The following is a 22885-nucleotide window of genomic DNA, read 5'->3' as shown; positions in this document are numbered from 1 at the left end:
GCTTGTGGCCACCCTTGTTGCATCTAGAACCACCCTCTCCTACCCCAGAGACCCCTCCCAGCAAACCCCAGGTGCTAGTGCTCATTCTTTTGGCTGCATATTTAATTCGCGAGTGGGTGATCACGTAGAGATGAATGGAATGACTGAGAGGAAGGGTGTCCCTTGGTTATTTTCTGTTGCCGCAGGACCTGATTCAGTGCTTGGTGAGAAAAATCCTTAAGTTCTCTGGCCCATGAACACTTGAGGAACTAAGGAACTTCCTGGTTTTTGGAAATGGTTCCCTTTTTTTCCTCCCTCCCTCCCTCCCTTCCTTCGTGTTTATTAGGTGCTTTCCATGGGCCCAGTACTGTGCCGGGTGCTGGGGTATAGCAATGAGCCTGACCCTACTAGGGGGATCCCTGCTTTCGTGGAATGGGGGTTGGGGTGGGAATGCAGGTATTAAACAGATACTACATCAGTTGTTACTGATGTGCGCTTGTGATGAGGCCTTCCGGGAACTGCTAACCGCAGAGCCTGCGTTTCCTGATTCCTGCAAAGAGGGGTTTGTTTGGGGTTTGGCTCAAAGTGGGAACCGGTGTGAGCATTCCGTTTCTTCCTCAATCCTTTGGAAACTTGGCCCTCCCTGCCTCCGACGTCCCCAGCACTTCCTACTTCTGTGACCTCTGCTTTCCTGCCCGGTTTGTGTTGCATTACATCCGGGTCCTCTTATCTCCACCACCCTGGGCTCCATGAGCAGAGGGATTGGGTCCGATTCATGGACCATCAAGTGGTCCCTCCTCTCTCTGTCTCTGTCTCTCTCTCTGTCTCTGTGTGTGTGTGTGTGTGTTTGTATATGTAGCATGTATATATATTAATATAATTAGATATGAATATATGTTTAAATTAGACCATATATATAAGTCATTGTTTTACCTGCTTTTTTCTCATTCTGACATAGACTTCTGCCTCGACCTGTCATAGATCTCTTTCCAAGTTAATATAGAGATTATTTTTAAAAGGTGGTCTAATATTCTATTACAGAGATGTACCTTCTTTGATTTAATCTGTCCTCTATTGATGGACATTCTAGATCATTTCCAATTGTCACTATTATAAACAACACTGAAATGGACATCTTTGTATACACATCTTTTTCCCCTCTGGGCTATTATCTCTTAGGTTCAAGTTCTTAGAAGGAGGATTGCTGGGTCAAAAGACATGTACATTTTAAATTTTGATGCAGGTTGGGAAATTCTCTCTTGAAATCTTTGTCAACCAACAGAAAAACAAAAAACAAAAACTTCATTGTATTTCTGTCTGGCCTTCCATTTTTCCTGTGAGTCAGATTTCTCCCCAGTTGAGAAACTTTGCTTTTATTGGTTTGTCAGTGGCCAGTGTGAGGAACTCAGGGGCTCCAGGCCATTGGGTAATGAGGCAGCAGGACAGTTGGGGGTGTTATGGGCCGGGATCATGGGCCTGATCTCCAGCTGACTAGATGACCTTGAGTGGGTCACTTAAACCACAACCTCTTTGGGCCTCAGTTTCCTAACTTTCAAACAAGAGGTCAATGGCATGACCTTCCAGGCCCTCAGAAAGCCGTGGCTCCAAAGTTCAGACCACCTGCAGTGCAGCTGGGTTTCCAAGCCATACCTGATTATTGGAGATGACACTCAGAAAATATTTGGTCCAAATAATTCTCACCCCTGAACAGCGGAGGCCTTCGTGGGCCTAGACTATTAGCGGGATCCGCCATTCTGATCCCAGCCAAATGCGGCCTCCTTAGAAGCCGTCCTAGGCCCAATGAAAGCAGCAGCCTCCCATCATTTGGTTGATTTTCTTCACAGTACTCATGACTCTCAGAAATGGTTATTTGTTACCTGGGTAATGTTTGTTTCCCAGAGACAGCGTGAATTTCAGGAGCCCAGGAGCCTTGGCAGTCAAGCTTGCTATGTAGCCCATATCCCATGTCAAGCACAGTGCCTGGCACAGCCCAGATGGTCAGCGACTACCCACTGGGTGAATCATGGGGGAAGGATTATTTCTGTATTGGTTTCTTCTTTCCGTGAAAATAACTGTAAATATTAAGGATAAGCCTGGACTGGAAGGCTCTATGGCAGATTCTTACCCCACATTGTTTTAAATCAGTGTTTATTCATCCTGGCAAGAAAACACAAGGTCTCTGGATCAGAGGACAGACCAAATTCATTCACACAGTAATCTCAGAGCTGGCTCCCCACGCCCAGGTCCTCACAAGCAATGTGGAAAGAGCCAAGTGCACCCCGAGTGTACAGGGGGTCTATAGCAGGAGGGGAGCCCCAACATTGTGACTCTTGGAGCTTATGCGGGACAACATGCCAGCTCCCTCCCGAGCTTTACCCTGGAAGGAACTGACTGCAACTCCTTCAGAGGAGAGGAGAAGGAGATCACTAGGTTTACAGCCCTTTGAATGTAAACAAATGTCTCGGGGCAGAGGTCCCTAAGTCTCTCTGGCGGTCTCTGTCTTTAACTTCCAAGGCCGTTCTTTTTTTTTTTTTTTTTTTTTTTTTGAGACAGAGTCTCGCTTAGTCGCCCAGGCTGGAGTGCAGTGGCGCGATCTCGGCTCACTGCAAGCTCCGCCTCCCGGGTTCACGCCATTCTCCTGCCTCAGCCTCCCGAGTAGCTGGGACTACAGGCGCCCGCCGCCTCGCCCGGCTAGTTTTTTGTATTTTTAGTAGAGACGGGGTTTCACCGTGTTAGCCAGGATGGTCTCGATCTCCTGACCTCGTGATCCGCCCGCCTCGGCCTCCCAAAGTGCTGGGATTACAGGCGTGAGCCACCGCGCCTGGCCTCAAGGCCGTTCTTAATCTGTCATCCTTTATCCCAGGTGCCAACAGTCTTTGCTGAGATGCCCTGACCACAGGCAAGCATGAAAATATTCATGAAGCATCACTTCCCCACACACATCTCCTGAATTGAAAAGTAACAGCCACCACCTCTGAGTGTCAGCTGTGTGCTGGAATTGTAAATGTGGTGTGAGCTGGTCACGATGGGTCCTGTTATCCTCTTTCAGCAGATAGGAAGCTGAGACTCGGAGACTGAGAGACTGCCTGGAGATGAGACAGCAAGGAAGGGAAGAGCTGAGATGAGACCTAGATTTGTGAACGCCCCAAGCCCATGTTCTCCTCTCTACCACCTGGCTTCCCCAAAGTCTGGTCAAGTTGGTTTTAACAGAGTTGATTAGTTGCAGTGAAGCGTTTGAAAAACCTTCTATTTATTCAACATCTACTATGTGCCAGGCATTGTTCTAGGCAGGGAAAAGTGGGAGAGACACGGTCCTTTGTTCTGATGGGACCCACCCAGGAGAGAGACGCAGACATTAAAGAAAGAATCACCCAGAGAGAAGTACCCTTGTGATAACAAGGGTGGCAAGTGAGGGAGGATGAGAAGTGCAGGCTGAGGGCTGTCCTCAGAGACTTCCCGGGGAGGGAACATCCCACCGTGGCCCTGAGGCTGAGTTTGAAGGCGGACCCAGGCAGGGTGTGGGAGAAGGGTGTTCCGGATGGAGGAGGTGGCACATGCGAAGGGAGGTGCAAGCTGGGAAGATTCACCTGGGAGGAAGGCAGGGCGCAGACCTTGCCCTGGAAAGGAGACCGCTGTTTATCCTCAGAGCACTGGGGGGCCACTGCAGGTTTGAAGCAGGGGAAGAAGGGATGGGATTCGCTGAAGTGACTTCTCATTCATGCTAGGTAGCCAGATGTTCTCATGAAAGCAAAACCCTTTTCTGCTCTTTCCTGGGGACTGGGGAAGAAAGGATGAAGGACTTGAGAGAGAACACATTCAGGGAAATGCAGATTGCTTAGAATTAGGTTTATGGTTTTTTGGTGACAAGGGCAGTAACCCAGCAAGTCACGGCCACAGGGGAGAACGGCTGGTAGTGATTTTTCTGCATCTCTTCCTTCCATGTTCACCTGGCTGTCAGCCTGGGGGGCCCTGTGGAAGGTTTCAAATGTGTGCTTCAGGCCGTCTTGCCAGACCCCCCGGCAGTCGGTAGGAGGGCAAGCAGGCAGCTTCCAGAGAAACTGCCGAACTCACTGCCACCACACCCCTAGGAACCAGTTCCAATCGGGGCCACAGTCATAGCAAACAATGGTAATATTTACCAAGTATTTCTGGAAAAATGAGTGCAAAGTGCAGGAAACGCAGTGCAAATTGCTAGAACGCAGTACATTAGCAACATAGGACATTTAATGAGTCTGGGAAGAGAGGTATGAATTTCAGGAAAATGTCAATTGCCGCAATGTAAACAAGAGGCTTCTCAATATCTCATTCTCCGTAGGACTTTATTTCAGTCTTTGGTTATAACTAGTTCTGTGATTCTTGGGAGAGACTTCATTCTCAGCATCAAGGAGGGGGAAATTGGAGCATTTGGGGAAAGAGAGGAGTGGGGGTTGCTAGTGCATCACAGACTAACAGAGAGCTTTGGGGGCACTGGCACGATCCCATTTGAGGAAAACTGAAACTGCAGCTGGGGCTGATGTGCTTCCAGGAAAAGTGTTTGCTGTAAAAACTGGGCCCGTAGTGGGTGCTGTGGTCTGAATGTGTCCTCCCAAAACTCATATGCTAAAATCGAATCCCCAAGACAATGGTTTAGGTGGGACCTTTGGGAGGTGGTGAGGTCACAGGGCGGGGGCCCTTGTGGATGGGATTAGTGCCCATATAAGGGAGACCCCAGAGAGACTCCTCACCTCTTCTACCAGGTGAGGATGAAGCAAGAAGGCACCATCTGTGAACCAGAAAATAGGCCCTTTCCAGGCGCTGAATCTGACTTGATCTTAGACTTCCCCAGCACCCAGTTTATGGGATTGTGCTATAGCAGCCCAAATGGACTAAGACAGGGGGACAGCTGCTCACATCTCACTGGGTTGCAGGTGGGGATGGTGTCTTGTCCAGGAAAGGGAAAGACTGAGGTCAAGGTCAGCCAGAGCATTTCCTGTCTCACGCAGCCCTGTTGCTGGGGACCGAGGAGGGACCTGGGAAATAGGCACTGACAGCCTTGTCCAAGTGGCTCCACCTAGACCCACTTCTTCAGCAGCTCAATCTATGGTCAAGTAAGGTCAGGAAGCCCAGGACCCATGGGCTACAGGTCAGCAGAGGGCTCACTTGTCCCCCTTCTCTGCAGTTCCTGACAGCCTCCTCATGAAGGTGCTGAGCCAGCGTCTGGACCAGCAGGACTGCATCCAGAAAGGCTGGGTGCTGCACGGCGTCCCGCGGGACCTGGACCAGGCACACCTGCTGAACAGCCTGGGCTACAATCCCAACAGGTGAGCGGCCTCAGCCAAGCCCGCAGCCCTGGCCAAGCCCCTGGGCACCCCCACTCCAGGGCTCAGCTGAAGAGGTCCAGGTTACACAAGCCTTCACGTGTTCCTGAAGTGGAATGTCTCCTGGTCACCCCCATTCCCACTCACCCCATCTGCCCGGTGGACTAGGAGTCAGGCTTGGGTTCAAATACTGGCTTTCACTCTCCTTGCTGGACCCTCATCTGTAAAACAGTAATAAATACCAGTCTTGCCTTCTTTGGGAAATTGTTATACAAATCAACTGATGTTTTCTTCTACTCTTTTTCCAGTTTCATTTTTACATTTAAATCTTTGATGTAGCTGATATTTATTTTGATGTGAGTACGCAGTATGGGTCGCCTTTTTTCCCCCCCAAATGGTTAACCATTTGTTTGGACTGTTGACTATCATTGGATGTTCTGTCTTCCCTCTACTAGTTTGAACTTGAGAGCTCATCGCAATTGTATATATTGTGAGCAATGAAGCCCACCCAAGTAAAAGCAAACAAAGGCTATTTAGTCTGAGCTTGCAATAGCAAGGGGTCAGCCACCATTGCTTGGCGTTTTGGCAGAGACTCACAGGCAGGCAGCAGAGGTGACAGCATTCTAGTGGAAGGTGGGAAAGGCTTTGGTTCTACTGTGCCCCAATTGGAGGCTGTTGGCTTGGGGAAGCTGGGTGGGCTAACTAGAGGCAGGGCCTCCTATGTGATGGGTTGAGGGAACATATTTGGCTTTCTCTGGTTGGTCCTACCTTGCAAATGCTGGCAAAAATGAGGGAAGCTATCAATTCCTGATCAAGTCCTGGCCCTTTGGGGCTGATTGCTGCAGAGATGATGGTCTGACTCCCTGGGCAGGTTGCTGCAGGTTGTGGGTTCCAGTTCTGTTTTTATATATGGTCTGACCATCATCAAACTGTGTGTTTAGTCTCTCAATATACTGGGCCTGTGTCTGAACTTTCTCTTGTCTGAATGTCTATTTCTGCAGTAGTACCACTCTGTTTAACTGCTTTACTTTTGTCATATATTATATTTCAATAGTCAATGCAGGATAACGCCCTCTCATTAATCTTTATTGTCTATTTTATATATTTATTATTCCAACTGAACACTATAATGATTTTATCATGTACAAAAAGAAACTGCCATTGAAATTTTAGCTGGAATTGCCTTAGATTTTCAAATTGATCTGTGATATGATTTGGCTCTGAGTTCCCACCCAAATCTCGTCTTGAACTATAATCCCCACATGTTAAGGAGGGACCTGGTGGGAGGTGATTGGATCATGGGGGCGGTTTCCCCCACGCTGTTCTCATGATAGTGAATGAGTTCTCATGAGATCTGATGGTTTTAAAGTGTGGCACCTCCCCATTTGTTCTCTCTCTCCTGCTGCCATGTAAGATGTGCTTTGCTTCCCCTTTACCTTCTGCCGTGACTGTAAGTTTCCTGAGGCCTCCCCAGCCATGTGGAACTGTGAATCAATTAAACCTCTTTCCTTTATAAATTACCTAATCTCAAGTAGTTCTTTATAGCAGTGTGAAATGAACTAATATAACACGTTACAGTTTGACATGGCTATATCCTGTCTTTGCTTCTAATGAAAATATCAACACATCCTTGGGTCTTGCATTTTTTATTTTTTTTCTAGGTGTATTATCTCCTCTTCTTCTTACTGATATTATAGTAAGATCTTTTCATTCCATATTTTCTAAGTGGGTTTTTCAAGAGTGTAGAAAAGACATTGAGGCCGGGCGCGGTGGCTCAAGCCTGTAATCCCAGCACTTTGGGAGGCCGAGACGGGTGGATCACGAGGTCAGGAGTTCGAGACCATCCTGGCTAACATGGTGAAACCCCGTCTCTACTAAAAAATACAAAAAACTAGCCGGGCGAGGTGGTGGGCGCCTGTAGTCCCAGCTACTCGGAAGGCTGAGGCAGGAGAATGGCGTAAAAACCCGGGAGGCGGAGCTTGCAATGAGCTGAGATCCGGCCACTGCACTCCAGCCTGGGCGACACAACGAGACTCCGTCTCAAAAAAAAAAAAAAAAAAAAAAGAAAAGACATTGATTTTGGCTTACTTATTTTGTACTCCAGCCACCTTCTCAAACCCTCCTACTGTTTTGGATAGTTTTTCAGTTGATTCTCTTGGGTTTTTCAGGTAGATGATCATGTCATCTACAAATACTCATCCTTTTGCCTCTTCCTTTTCAATATTTATACTTTTCATTTTACTCTTGTTGGGCGGTACTTTCAGAACAGGGTGTCATGATCGACGGGGTGTTTTTTCCTGACCATAAGGGCTGTCTGACATTAAGGTGCTACTGGCTTTTGGTTTGAAGTGCATACAATTCGTATGAAGTTAAAGAAGTATAGCACCGTGATTTAAAATCTCTTGTTAATGTTGAATTTTATCAAGAGCTTTTCAGCATCCTTTAAAATTATTTTTTCTCTTTTTGACATACTGATATTATAAATTATGTTAATAATAGTAAGCCAATCTTTTGTTTCTATAATAACTGATTTGGTCATGGCATGTTGTTCTTTCATGGTATATTATTCTACTGCTTGTGGCAGATAGAATTTTGACCCTTATGACCTTTACCCCCCTGCTGTCATGCCTGTGAATGTATATTATATGACAAAAGGGACTTTGCATATATACTTAAGATTACTACTCAGTTGACCTTAAAATAGAAAGGTCAACCTGGACTATCTGGGTGGGCCCAGAATAACCACACAAACCCACACAAGCAGAGTTCCCTCCTGACTGAGGGCAGAAGAGGAAGTCAGAGAGATGTCTAAGCATGACATAGCATTGGTGGCTCAAAGATGGGGGCCATGGAAAATGTGAGAAGAAATTAATTCGACCAACAAACAGTGAGCCCCAGGTGAGAACTACAGCTCTGGCTGATACCTTGACCTAAGTCCAGTTAGACTCATACCAGATTTCTGACCTACAGAAACTGTGAGATAATACATTTGATTATCTTTTTTTCTTTTCTTTCTTTCTTTCTTTTTTTTTTTTTTTTTTTTTTTGAGACGAGTATCACTCTGTCGCCCAGGCTGGAGTGCAGTGGCATGATCTCTGTTCACTGCAACATCTACCTGCCAGGTTCAAGCGATTCTCCTGCCTCCTCCTCCTGAGTAGCTGGGATTACAAGTGTGTGCCACCACGCATGGCTAATTTTTGTATTTTTATTAGAGACAGGTTTCACCATGTTGGCCAGGCTGGTCTTGAACTCCTGACCTCAGGTGGTCCACCCGCGTTGGGCTCCCAGAGTGCTGGGATTACAGGCGTGAGCCACTGCACCTAGCCAAATATGAGTATCATTTTTTTCTTTTTTTTTGAGATGGAGTCTCGCTCTGTCTCCCATGCTGGAGTGCAGTGGTGCGATCTTGGCTCACTGCAAGCTCTGACTCCCAGGTTCATGTCATTCTCCTGCCTCAGCCTCCTGAGTAGCTGGGACTACAGGTGCCCACCACCATGCCTGGCTAATTTTTTGTATTTTTAGTAGAGATGGAATTTCACCATGTTAGCCAGGATGGTCTTGATCTCCTGACCTCGTGATCTGCCCACTTGGCCTCCCAAAGTTCTGGGATTACAGGTGTGAGCCACCGTACCCGGCCCAAATCTGAGTATCTTTAAGCAGCTAAGTTTGTCATAACATGATAATGGCAGCACAAGAAATTAACATGCTGTTGGATTGTATTGGCTACATTTTTATTTAGTTTTTTTGCATTAATATGCATATATAGTATGGATTAGAATTTTTCCACATTCTTGTGCTTTGTTAGGCTTTAGTATCAGTAATGTGAAAGTTTCATAGATTTTCTTTCTTTCTCCATATCTGAAAGAGTTTTTAAAACTCCAGCAGTAACTGTTTTTAGGATCTGGCACTTACGGGGCAGAGGTAGCTTTTAACAATTTGATTGATTTTGTTCATGGTGTTTGGTCAATTCAGATTTCTCTCTTTTCTTGTGCAATTGATCTCTTCCTAGAAAATCATCCCTTTCCCTATCTTTAAACATATTAACATAATTTGAATATCTTGTGCCATTAATTTTTTATTGTGTTTCCTACAGTTTTTGCTTTATGTGTTTTGGTGCTATGTTATTTAGTGCATAAAGGTTTCTGTCAGCTATGTGTTCATTGTGAAATGTATTCTTGATGAAAGTGACCGTCAGTGACAGACAGCTAATTATCTACCCCAACATTTGTTCTAACTTTCCTCCTCAATAACAAAAGATCAATTTTCCGAAGAGTACATTGGTGTCTGAAAATAAAAGATCCCATTTTCCAGTCTTCTTTACAGCTATATGGAGCCACAAAACTAAGTTCTGGCCAATGAGATATAAGCATATAGTTGTGTGGTTTTTCCAGGAAACCTGCTTTAAGGCATCTAACTCAGCTGGAAGGTGTTAGCTTTTTTTGTTGTTATTTTGCCTTTCCTTTCTTTTCGATTTTCCTGAAGTTAATAATCATCTTGCTTTTTCACTTGTCTAGTTTTCTTTGTATCTATTAGTTAATTATTTCCACATTTCATAATAGCCTTTCAGAACAATTTCCCACAAAGTCCATCATATTGTGTAATCTATCAGTTTCAGGTTGTTTTTTCTTCTTGGTCACTCCCATTCCTCTCCTGTTTGGACTGGATTTTTTCTAGGCTTACTGCATAGTTGATCATCAAGAGCTTTTCTTTACTATAATCAGAGGAATTCCCCTTGGCTTTCTTTTGAGTTGGAGTCTCTGTTTCCTAAGTCACACATCTTCCTTTTATATAGCCCCTTGATTTGACAAAGCATGACCTCTAGTTGCGTCTTAAGTTAAAAAGATGGTTTAAAAGCAGTAGGCTGTTACACCCGCAACACATGTGTTCTAAATTGAAGAAGTCACCCTTTATGACTGTACACAACAATCATTTTGGGATTGTCATTTGCTACTACACTGAAGATTGTCTTTCCCCCTCTCCCATGTTAGATATTTTATTTCTATATCACATGGCTTCCTTTTTCTTGGTTTACTACCTTGTTTCGGTTGAACACATCTATCAGTAACTTCCTGAGAAAGAGTGTATGGCAGGTAAATTTTGAGGGGCCCTACTATTCTATCTGAAAGTGTCTATTCTATCTTCATACTTGTTGGATAGATTGACTGGATGAGAAATTATAGGCTGGAAATGATTTTCCCGTCGAATTTTGAATCTCCAGTGTTGCTAAGAAGTCCAATGCCGATCTGATCCTGATCCTTTATATGTGACTTTTTTCTTTCTGTGGAAGTTTGTAGGCTCTTTCCTTTGTCTCCAAGGTTCTGAAATTTCACAGTGAAATTTCATTATATCCTCGGTATAGGTCAGATTTACTCCACTGTACCAGAAATTAATCTTCAAACCTGTGTCCTTCAGTCCTGGGACATTTTCTTGAATTATTTTGTTAATGATTTTTTTCCCTTTTTTCTATTCTCTGTGTAACTCCTGTTATTTGGGCATTGGATCTTCAGGACTGGCCTTCTAAATGTTGTAAAAATATCTTTTTTCCCTTGCATTTTGTGTGTGTGTGTGTGTGTGTGTGTGATCAATTACTGCTTTTTGTTTTGTTTGGCTCTACTTTCTGGGAGATTTCCTCAACTTTCTCTTCCAACATTTTCATTGAATTCCAATTTCTGCTCTTGGGTTTGTTTATTTCTGTAATATTCAAGAACTTTTTGTTTTCTGAATATTCCTTTTATAGTTTCTTGATCTTGTTTTGTGGATTTTTTTATCTCTTAAAATGTTAATGACATGTTTGATTTTGTTGGGAGGATGGGGAGATAGGCTTTTTTCCTCTTCCTTTCTGCATAATCAGTTTCTATAGAATTTTTGTTTGTCTTGGTCTTATTCTTTCTCAGCAGAGTCTTTTTTTACCCTTAGATGTTGGATTACCCTTGGTTGTTTGCTCATGTCGAAGCATGGGAGACTGAAAAAGCGATTTGGAAGCTCTGAGTGCATGGATAGAGCCCACAGGCTTAGTCTTCACTGTAGGGTGATATCATTGGGGTGATAAAATTGGGCCATCCCTCCCACCAAGTGTCAACATCTTTAGGTCTTTTCCTCTGGGCTGCTCGGATTCCCCAGAGAGGACTCATGCAGTCTCCTGCTGGAGGATAAAGGCCTTCTGCCAGGACCCCCTCTCTGGGGGTCCCGGGGAGAAGCAGGACAGTGGGAAGGGCAGGGGAGGGGTCTGACATACTGCATGCAGTTTGCATACTTTTACCTAATTCCCTTGTGTTTGCCATAGACTCAGGCTCTCAGCTGTGCTTGGCATTCTTCAACCCAAAGAGCCTGCATTTCATCCTCTCTAGAGAATAAATGTTTCATTTCTTCCCAAGTGGAGGAGAGACATTCACTCAGCTGGGTGGAGTGAGGAAGGGATCTAGGACTCACTCTCTTCTCAAACAAATTTCAACCAAGCCCCCTTATTTTAGCCACCAGCTCCCAGTTGGCACCTGTGCCTGAGCCTTTTGAGGATTTTCTGGGGAAGATGAGGTTGATTCTCAGTTTTCCTATTACTGATTTAGGATTTGGCTTTCTGAGGCCACCTCAGCTCGTTGCCTGTGGTCCAAGTCTGCTTTCCAGCATCGAAAAAGGAAAGTCCTTTGTCTGACTGCCTTCCTCTTCCCTGTGCTTCCTGTGCTTGTGGGTTAGTTTTTCAAAGTGCCTTTCTTGTCATTTTTCTGTGGGATTTGGGGAAGAAACAAAATCTGGTGCGGTTTTCAAAAAGCCATTTTTATCTGGAATCCAAACTCTGATTTGTTACATTTGCATGTTCCTAAGTTTTACTTTCAGCTATTTTGCTTCTCTTATTTTTTGTTGATGACACTACTAAAAAGCTATGTGGAAGCTCTGGTTGCATGGGTGGAGCCCGTAGACGTCGTCTTCACTGTGGACAGAATGAAATTGGGTTTGATATTTTTTCTTCAATCTGAGTGTCTTTTTCCTTGAATAGTTGAGTCTATCCCACTTATTTTTGCTTCTCTTACTTTATTTTGTGCTTCATTATGGTTTCCTTTGTTTTCCATCTTTTCTTTACGGGATGTGTTTTGAGTTTTGTTCTTGTTATTATTAGCTTCTTACCTGCCCCACTTCCATTAATTTAGAAGATATCTGTTTGTAGTTCTAATAGTCTCTTCAACATGACTTGATTAAACTTTATTTCTCAGTTTGTTGATTTTGAAATGCAGCAGAATATCTTGACCCCTTCATATGAAAGATGTCGGCTGGGCGTGGTAGCTCACGCCTGTAATCCCAGCACTTTGGGAGGCTGAGGCAGGTGGATCACGAGCTCCAGAGTTGAAGACCAGCCTGGACATTATGGTGAAACCCCGTCTCTACTGAAAATACAAAAATTAGCCGGGCATGGTGGCGGGTGCCTGTAGTCCCAGCTACTCAGGAGGCTGAGGCAGGGAACTGCTTGAACCCAGGAGGCGGAGGTTACAGTGAGCCGAGATCGTGCCACTGCACTCCAGCCTGTGTGACAGAGCAAGACTCCGTCTCAAAAGAAAAAAAAAAAAAAGATGTCAAAAAAGGATCCCACATGTACTGCCTCCTCATCCGCCTTCTCCAACCATTCTCCCTTTTGGGGGAGCCAGGGACAGATATATCCTGAAATTTTTCTGTGCCAGTCTATTATACACAGATTATTGTTTTTAATCAGTATTGATTAAACTTTTCTTTCTAGAAATATAACAATTATATTCTGTTTTTAACTATAATTGCTATACTTATAAAGTTTTTATTCTCTCTAAAACTGGATTAAGATTTCAACACCAGCTGTTTATATATTTCAACCTCTTCATTTATTAATTTTGATTTTGCCTTTCATTTGAATGGATTATGTCTTTGAGTCATTTTCAGCAAGGGTACATGGATACTAAACTTCCTGAATTCTTGCATACTTGAGAATGTCTCTCTGTTATTTTTACTTGTAAACAGCATCTGGCAAAGAATTCTTTGATCATATTCCTTTCTTTCTCCCCTCAAGCTCCTCCCCGGCCCTCCGTGTTCCAAATCCCTTCTACATAGACTCTGACATGTTGCCAGATGTCTGTCTTGTCCGTCCTTCCATCCGTCCTTCCTTCCTTCCTTCCTTCCTTCCTTCCTTCCTTCCTTCCTTCCCTCCCTCCCTCCCTTCCTCCCTCCCTCCTTCCCTCCCTCCATTCTTCCTTCCTTCCTTTCTTCCTTTCTTCCTTCCTTTCTTCCTTGCCTTCTTCCTTTCTTCCTTCTTTTCTTTTCTTCTTTCTTTCTTTCTTTCTCTTTCTTTCTTTCTCTTCTTTCTTCCTTTCTTCCTTTCTTTCTTTCCATCTGTCTGTCTGTCTGTCTCATTCTGTCACCCAGGCTGGAGTGGCGCAATCTCAGCTCACTGCAACCTTCCCCTCCTGGCTTCAAGTGATTCTCCTGCCTCCGCCTCCTGAGTAGCTGGGATTACAGATGTGTGCCACCCTGCACAGCTAATTTTCGTATTTTTAGTGGAGACAGGGTTTCACCATGTTGACCAGGCTGGTCTTGAACTCCTGACCTCAGGTGATCCACCTGCCTCGACCTCCCAAAGTGCTGGGATTACAGGCATGAGCCACCGCGCCCGGCCTATACATGTGTTTCTTTTGCCTGGGTGTTCATGAGATCTCTCTGTCTCTCTCTGCCTGTCTGTGTTCCCTACCCCCTTCTCTTTAAGTTCATTTACAATCACCAGGCCATAGCTCAGTCTTGGTTCTCCTTATTACTTTTCTCTGGACATTAGGAACCCTTTCACTTATGGTGTTTCAGGAGAGTTTTCTTCTAGTAGATAAATTAATATTTTTCAGGTTCATTTGCTTGGTTTTCTTCTTCAGTAAGACCAATTATGTGTGTGTAAGATATTTGTTATCAGCTTTTCATAATTTGGATTTTCTGCTGGTGGCTTTTATCTTACTCTTTGGGTATTATTTTCTCGACTCTGACCTTCATGGTAACTGACTGTTCTCTGCTGTGTTTATTTATTGCTGCTTTTCATTTGATTTTTTGTTTCCATAATGCTTTTACTTTTCCCTTAGGTATTTTTCCTTCATTTTGTCAGCTTTCTTTGCATCTCCTTTTAAAAAATCTCATCATCTTTTCCTTCATTTCCTGTATCATGGAGCCCGTTTTCTTTAAATTATTTAGAACATTCTGGTAAGGTTTTATCTAAAATGTTCTTATGTTTCCTGGAGTAATTTGTTTTCTAATGGCTATTCATTGTCTCTCTCTCTCTCTCCCTTTTTTTTTTTTTTTTAACTTTTATGCCCCTTTCCTTCCATTTTTTGGTAGCACCTATAACTGGGTCCCAAGATGGATATATTTTGTAAATTCTTTACCTTTGAATAGGCCGGTTGTTTGTCTAAGAATAGTGTGAGTTGGCGTATTAGTTACCTATATTGCCGTAATAAATTACCACAACCTTGGTGTCTTAAAACAACACAAAATTTATTGTCTTCAAATTCTGTAGTGCTAAAAATCATGGCACTGTCAGGGCTGCATTCCTTCCTGGAGGCTCTAGGGCAGAATCCGTTTCCTCAACTCTTCCACCTTCTAGAGGCTGCCCGCATTCCTTGGCTCACGGCCCCTCCCACCATCTTCAGAGGCCATAGTGCAACTCCAACGCTTCCTCTGTACTCATGTCTCCCTGAGACCAGAGCTGGGAAAGGGTCTCAGATTTTAAGGAGCTATGTGATTAGATTGGGCCCACCCAGATAACCTGAGATAATCTTACCATATCAACACAGTCTTTAACTTAATCCAGTCTGCAAAGTTCCTTGTTCCTTGTACAATAACCTATTCACAGAATCTGAGAATTAGGAGGTGAACATCTTGGAGTTGGGGGCAGGCATTATTCTGCCTTTCCCACAGTTAGAATCTCCTCAACTCTGAATTATATCCCTAGAGTTTGGGCTACCGAGCTTCCCATTGGAAGACTGAAACCTCTGTTTAGGCCCAGGGCAGCAGGGATCTGACAGTCTTAACGTGAGCATCCTGTTTTACTATCATTATTCCTGTGAAATTCCGGGGACCAAGTACCCAAAGGCTAAGCGTCCACCCTCTGTTCTTCCTAACACAGTTAATGCCACAGACATGGTTAATGTCACAGCACCAGCTGCATGGCTTCTTTTTTTTTTTTTTTTTTTTTTTTGAGAAGGAATTTTGCTCTTGTTGCCCAGGCTGGAGTGCAATGGCACGATCTTGGCTCACTGCAACCTCCGCCTTCCAGATTCAAGTGATTCTCCTGCCTCAGCCTCCCAAGTAGCTGGGATTACAGGCGCGTGCCACGACGCCCAGCTAATTTTGTATTTTTAGTAGAGATGGGGTTTCACCATCTGACATTGGTCAGGCTGGTGTCAAACTCCTGACCTCAAGTGATCCACCCGCCTTGGGCTCCCAAAGTGCTGGGATTACAGGCGTGAGCCACTGCTCCCAGCCTGCATAGCTTCTTTGTGAGCTCCTCAGCTACCTGAAGATGAAAGACACTGGGGAAAATGCACAACAATCACTTTAAAGAAGGCAGGGGCAGGGTGTCATTAACAGGTCAGGGGAGAGAATCTAGTGTTGGCTTTCTGAAGCCTGAGGGGAAAAATGACTGTTTTACAGGACCAACACAGGGGAGGGCACAGTGCTCAAAAGCACACAAGGAGGAATATTCAAGAACCATTTGATTTAGGGCAGGGGTGCAAGGAAACCTTCCTCCGTTCACCACGGAGTGAAAATCACGTTCTAAAGACTAAGTAAATAATGCCAATTTAATTTATTTGACCCTAGGGCGAAGGACAGGTAGGAAGAAAAAATCTTTATTTACAATGTAGATTTAATCATATGCTGCTGTTAATCATCCTTTTGTAGTCATTGAGGTTGCATTTTCCTTCCTCCTTTCTCATCTCTGTCCCTTCCGTTTCCAGCACCTTAGCTTTCAATTAAACATTTTTATGATTAACTCAGAAAGTAATTTTAGCCATAAACCTTCAAGTTCGGATACAGGCTAAGACAGAGAAATATTCTAAAATGAATCCACCTAGCACCGGGATGACTATCAGGACTGTAATTCTGGTTCGGCTGTGATGCCAATTATAAAACACTCTAGCTGGTGGTGTTGCTGTTTTTGACACCAGGAGGAAATCTTGACAGAATTATAGCCTAGAAATCAATCTGGGAATACGATACAGAAATCTATAATTCAGATATGAAAACAATCTACAAAGGCTCTTTTTTTAAGGAAGGGTCGATGAAATTAGATTAAAATAAATTTACATATATATCAATTTTATTATTAAAATATATTCACACTAGTAAATAGAGTTATTGGGGAAGGGTAAGCTACTCCGTGTATTGGACACAAAAATAGACCTATTTGGCTTCTCAGAAAACAAAGTTATTGTCTCCTTGTCAAATATAAATCTCTTCTTAGAGCTAATAAATGGATAGTGTTCAAATGCAATGTTTTGTCTGACTCCTACCTCATAAACCCGTGGCACATAATACTAAATTATATTCCACTGAGCAGTATCAATCTCTTGATTCCAACATCATACAGTAAGGGAAGCAAACCAAGTAATTGATCTGTCGAAAACAAGGAGAAAAAGTTATTTGAGAACAAATAAAATGGGCTATAAAGTTTGTTAAAACGTAATAATAATAGTAAAAAAAAAAAAAAAAAAAAAAAAAAGGATGAAAGAAAGAAGAAAGAAACAAAGAAAGAACTGTGTTCACGGCTGCATCCAGAAACCTGCCCTCTGCCTGACTGTAAAATAATTCATTTCATGCGGCAAGTTTGTAGCACAGTATTTTCTTTTAAAATTAATGCTTACTACAGAGAAAGAGTATAGGATTCTGATTGATGTTGGGAAGTTTGCCGTGTATGAGACCCGCTGTTTTTTTGCATCCTCTTTTCCCTCCGTGCTGCAAGGAGGGAGGGGGCGGGGCAAGCTGTGACCTTAACCCTCCCCCGCAAGGTCTTGGTCATGCTGTCTCAGAAATCCCTGGAAAAAGGTGTAAAAGGAGGGACCTAGATGAGTCAGTGACAGTGAAATTCAGCAAAATGGTAGCAGGGAGTTTTAATCTTGGTGTTGTTTTCTGGAGTATCTTTTTCTCTATTCATTGGACTACATTTTAGGACTCTCAGGAAACCACCCAAGAATGGTATTTCTGATTAACTCATTTGGGTGCCAGGTCATTTTGTGCAAACTGGAAACTACTATATAGGTTCCTTTGAGGATGTGGTGGTTTCTGAATTTTTATTTATTACTGTTGTTTAAATAAGATGGGTATGTGTGTCCCACATCCAGAGGAGCCCAGGGAGGTTCAGTTGTCCCCGGAAAGGCAGTGACAGGTCTCTTCTCATTGCATATGGCTCCCCATTGGTGCTGGGTTTGTAGTTGTCGTTGTTGGCTTTTGCTAAACAGACCATCCACACGGAGACATTTCCTCCAGAAAGCCGGAGAGAACAGAGCTGCCGAGGGGAGGGAGGCTGGCAGACACCCACCCCCAGGCACAAGGGGCTGGCACTTCCACACCCAGTGCAGCCTGACGGGGCCAACCCTGTCCCCTCAGGTCTGGAAGCTTTCTTTTTCGATTTGCAAGGGCAAAACTGCTATGGCTTTGCATAGGGCATCTCTGCTCTGCCTTTCTCAACTTCCTGTCTGCCTTTCTCTTTCTGCTTCTTCATCTTTCAGTTCATTCTCCTTTTATTCTCTGACTGCCGTGAAGCAGCCCCTCCCACTTGGTTCCCAGATCACGTCCATTGAGGACACTTCTTCCCTTACCCTCCTCCTCTCTCCTGCCCCCTCCTGCTTCATAATCATCATTATCTTAACAACAAGAGTAATAATGTTGATATCTGGCTTTTACTGAGTGCTAATTATGCAGTTGTTTCCTATGTAATTCCGTCCATTCAACAGCCCAGTAAAGGAGGTTTGCTCAGGTGAAAGGCTGCTGGCTTTAGAGAAGCCATGTCCTTGCCCCAGGCCACACAGCCAGGTAAGATCCATGGAAGGGGCCAGCCCTGAACCCAGCTCTTTGCTCTGAACTGTTACATTTTATCCTTTATGTAATGGGATTGCATTTATCCCTCCCTGTTGGCTAGCTGGTTTGAAGAAGACACATTTAACCTCAATTTCCTTATCTGTTAAATGGGGCAATAATCTCTACTCTTTTAACCTCACAGCACTGCTGCTCTGGAGAGTAGATGGAGGATGTGTGCATGTGGTTGATAGCTTGAAAGAGCTGTACGGATACTGTGGATGCTATGACCTGCTCTGCGTATGAGTGCCCAGAGCACCTCCTGTCAGGGCCGACTCTCATTCAAATGTGTAGGGGAGAGTTTGTCTTCTCGCCTGTTCTCACATAACAAGTTACACGCTAAGCCACGCCTGGTGGTACACACCTGTAGTTCCAGCTACTTGGGAGGCCGAGGTAGGAGGATTGCCAGAGCCCAGGAATTAGAGGCTGCAGTGAGCTGTGATCGTGCCCCTGCATCGCAGCCTGGGTGACAGAAGGAGACCTTGTCTCTCTGAAAATAAATAAATAAATAAATACATACATACATAAAGCACACGCAGCCCCCGAATAGGATGCTACAGATTCATCTATATGTTAAGAAGTGTAAACACATTTACTATGACACTTCCCCATGTGATGTTGGATTCCTGCTCAATACAAAGAGTCTAAGATGGCAAATATTGAAGGGATGACCCTCAAAGAGTATTTGCGGCATCCACTCACTATGGGTTGGTACAAATAACTTTAAAAATATTTTTTCTCTAATGGCGACCTGCTTGCTTTCCTCATCTATGGAAGACATTTTAAAGATGCAAGGCTTGGAAGTGGGGAAGGTAGCCTGTTCTTCTCACTGGGTTGGAAGTGGGGAAGGTAGCCTGTTCTTCTCACTGGGTTGGAAGTGGGGAACGTAGCCTGTTCTTCTGGTAGCAGATGGGGCGAATGACCCCGAAATAGTCAAAGACAAAATTGCCCTTTTGTTCAGGACCCCATTGAGCCAAGAAAACTGGATTTTTTATTTTTTATTTTTTTTTTCAATTCAAACTGAAGCAAACTGGAAATTTTTAATCAGGGCATTTAACAACGTTGATAAAATTATTCTGCTAAACGCAGTTTTGATTTTTTTGTTTCGATTATGTCAAATTTTAAATGATGGAATATGGTGGTACTTTATGAAATTGAAAACCAGACTGGCATATAGTTTATAGGTCAGAGCTCCCTCATTTGACGTAATTTATTTCCATATGACAGTTGCTTTTGGGGGACAACACAGTGAAACCCTTGGATAATGACTTTGTCATTTCTAACGTGGTCCAAACTAAGAAGGATGCTATAATTTCTTAAGAGGATGGCAGTAGGACCAAAGAAAAATTCAAATGCAAAGTAGAGAGGTTTCTTGCCCGCCCCATTCTCTCTTTCATTATCACGGGTCCTTCCAGGAAGCGCTCATATTTCTGCAGCTGATCCTTATGCGGACTATGGATAATAAACAGCCCATTAATGGAGGCCTGAACTAGGAAATGGAGTTGGAATCAGCAGCAAAATCCAGTGGCTGACGAAGGTTAATAACTCCATTACTGCAGCTCTGGGCCCGAGCCGCCCGACGAGCAGGGTGTTAGCCTTATCTTACTCCTCATTAATTGAGCTAATAGAACCCGGGTGACCCTGCCTTGCTGCCATCATCCGAGAGTTTACCAGACATGGGCTGGAATACATATCATTGACTGTGTGCGCCATGGCGCCTTTTCTTTTTGGAAGAAAGCTCTTTCTTAAAGACGAGTTTGCTGCGAGCCTCGTCCTCACAGAAGCCCCATCCTAACAGAAGCCCCCATGCGGCCGACCGCAACAGGACCTGACATCATTCTGACTTTGTCTCACGGGCAGTGATGCAGCATAGGCCTGCCGTGCCCCTTCGCACCTCGAGACAGAGGTCCACTTGGGGATTGAGGTCTTTGCCTCAAAATGGGCAGCTTTGGTGGAAGTGGCCATTGTTTCCACAGTGTCTGTGGACAAGGGTGAAAAAGAAAGTGGGGCATGTGTTGGGGGTGGGACCCACAGCCTTGCGTCTTCCAGGCTCTTCTCTTTCTTTAAACATTTGGCAGCCATCTCTTGTACCCCAAGTTTCCTTCCTTGCCCCCAGAGCTTCCTGATAGTTCACAGCCTGTTTCCCTCAGCCCTGCTTGGCTGCTCTACTGGCCAAGTGGTCTACAGGCAGCTACTTACCCTTTCTAAGCCTCAAGTCTCCTTAACCATCACATGGAGTAATAGCCCCGCCCACCATTTGCTGGGCTAATGGACATATTTGCTGGGAAAATATGTATTGGTGGGAATGATGAACTGGAAAATACTCTATACAACTGAGATAATGTTATCAACAGATTCAAAGTTGAAATCTGGGTTTGCTACAGAGATCCAGGCTCAGTCTGTAGCCGGGGAGGCAGCAGGGGCAAAGGAACATCGGTGTGGAGTCAGAGCAACTCATCTCTGATCTGCTTCTACTCGAGCAAGTTCTTAGCTTCTCTGCACTCAGTTTCCTCCATTAAAAACCAGGGACAGTGGGATTTGGGACATCAGGTGAGAGGACTCAGTGAGCTGACGCGGGGAGGCACTGGACACAGAGCTGGTATCGACAGGGGCTCCACCTGTGTGACCATGTTTATTCCTCACATATTGGGAGCTCTGTGCCTTTCTGTAGAGATCAGAGCTTCTGAGAAGTATGGTCAACCCAATTCCTCACCAAAATACCAGTCGCAAGATTTTGTGGCCGTGGCTGGCCCCTCTGAGCAGCCTGCTTCCCTTGGGCTGGCTTTGCGGGGCAGAGTTGGAGAAAGGCAGTTCCTTATCCACCAGGTGACACACGGGGCAGGAGGACGATCTTGCAAGAAGACAAAGATGAAATCACATTCATGTCTGAGATTCCATGGAGCCAGGGGTCTAATATGGCTAATTTAAATAATTTTGGAGGCTCCAGAGCACAGAGGCTGTCCCAGGTGGTCTAGAACTTGGCCCCAAGTGTGGCTGGATAAGGGAAGTGGTTGGTGGGGGCTTAGTCAATTGCCTGTGAAGGGGAATCAAGAGTTTTTCATCACGACTTCAGAGCTGGGGGAAGAGACCAGGCGCGGTGGCTCAAGCCTGTAATCCCAGCACTTTGGGAGGCCAAGGCGGGCGGATCACGAGGTCAGAAGATCGAGACCATCCTGGCTAACACGGTGAAACCCGTCTCTACTAAAAAAATACAAAAAACTAGCCGGGTGGGGTGGCGGGCGCCTGTAGTCTCAGCTACTCGGGAGGCTGAGGCAGGAGAATGGCGTAAACCTGGGAGGCGGAGCTTGCAGTGAGCTGAGATCCGGCCACTGCACTCCAGCCTGGGTGACAGAGCGAGACTCGTCTTAAAAAAAAAAAAAAAAAAAAAAGCTAGGGGAAGAGAGCCCTGTGAATCCTTTGAGGTCAGAAGGGAGGTGGTGTCTGGGTCATCCGGCCTGCAGTTAAGAAGGAGGTGCCCCCCTGGGCCTCGAGCCCGAGGTTGTGACCAGTAATAGTGGTGATAGGCCAGCAGCCCACCACCCCTGGAGTTGTAGCATTTTAATCTCTCGGTAAATAAACTCAGAACTGGAGTGGAAAAAGGAAAGTTCTCCCATTATTTTCCTGCCTGGGGACCATTGACATTTTACCAGTTATTTCCAATGTTTGTGTAAGAGGGAGTCCGGTGAGGATGATGTGGGCAAATGGGGGAGAGGCTGGTGCTGCTGCTGTGTTGGGTTAAAACTTAGTTTATGACAGCCTGTTACTAGGTATGTTGTCTGTGTTTGAGAGCATAAGAGCAATTACTTTTGAAGCAGCGACATCAAAAAATGTACATAACCTTTGAACTCTGTCTACAGCCTCATGGATTTTTCTGAGTATAAAAATACAGTGAATTTCTGCAGAGAGAGTGCCCAGGCAACCGCAGGCACGGCTCTGCTGTCCCCAAGAGGCAGCCAAGGATTGGGAGGGAGCATTGCATGGTGCCTGGGGTAGGTGGGAAGAAGTTTCCGGGGAGCCATGGAGAGATGGCCTGTTCTATTAGGGAACTTAATCTTGAGGAAGAGATAGGGTCATGCCATATAGCAAGGGCTCTGCATGGTCTTTTCTTGGTGAGTAATTTTGCTAGTTTAAAACAGACATGAGGCCAGGCACAGTGGCTCATGCCTGTAATCCCAGCACTTTGGGAGGCGGAGGCTGAGGCAGGCAGATCACTTGAGGTCAGTAGTTCGAGACCAGCCTGGCCAACATGGCAAAACCCCATCTGTACTAAAACTACAAAAATTAGCCGGGCATGGTGGTGCATGCCTGTAATTCCAGTTACTGGAGAGGCTGAGGCAGGAGAATTGCTTGAATCCGGGAGGTGGAAATTGCAGTAAGCCAAGATTGCGCCACCGCACTCCAGCATGGGTGATAGTAATAAAAATTAAAAAGTAAATAAAAATAAAATAAACAGACATGATCAGTCTCACTGCATTATACTGAAACTCAGTTTATTTACCACTTAACATTTTTTCCTAAGAGCTTTCTAAGAGCCCCCCAGTGCAGCC

The 22885-nt window shown here is 44.7% G+C and overlaps 1 protein-coding gene across 4 annotated transcripts in view; it reads left to right on the top strand.

The window, feature by feature from the left end:
* AK8 (adenylate kinase 8) overlaps positions 1 to 22885 on the top strand; it is a 159069-nt gene that overhangs the window by 81508 nt on the left and 54676 nt on the right. For all 4 annotated transcript variants that reach the window (XM_021927091.2, XM_021927092.2, XM_021927090.2 and 1 more), the window contains one exon: positions 5138 to 5279. In XM_021927091.2, coding sequence (XP_021782783.1) covers positions 5138 to 5279 — 142 coding nt within the window. The remainder of the gene's footprint in view (positions 1 to 5137; positions 5280 to 22885) is intronic.

Source organism: Papio anubis, chromosome 13, assembly GCF_008728515.1.
Source record: "Papio anubis isolate 15944 chromosome 13, Panubis1.0, whole genome shotgun sequence".
Classification (NCBI taxonomy): domain Eukaryota; kingdom Metazoa; phylum Chordata; class Mammalia; order Primates; family Cercopithecidae; genus Papio; species Papio anubis.
The sequence above is the reverse complement of the archived record's forward strand: the minus strand, read 5'-3'. Positions and strand labels throughout refer to the sequence as shown.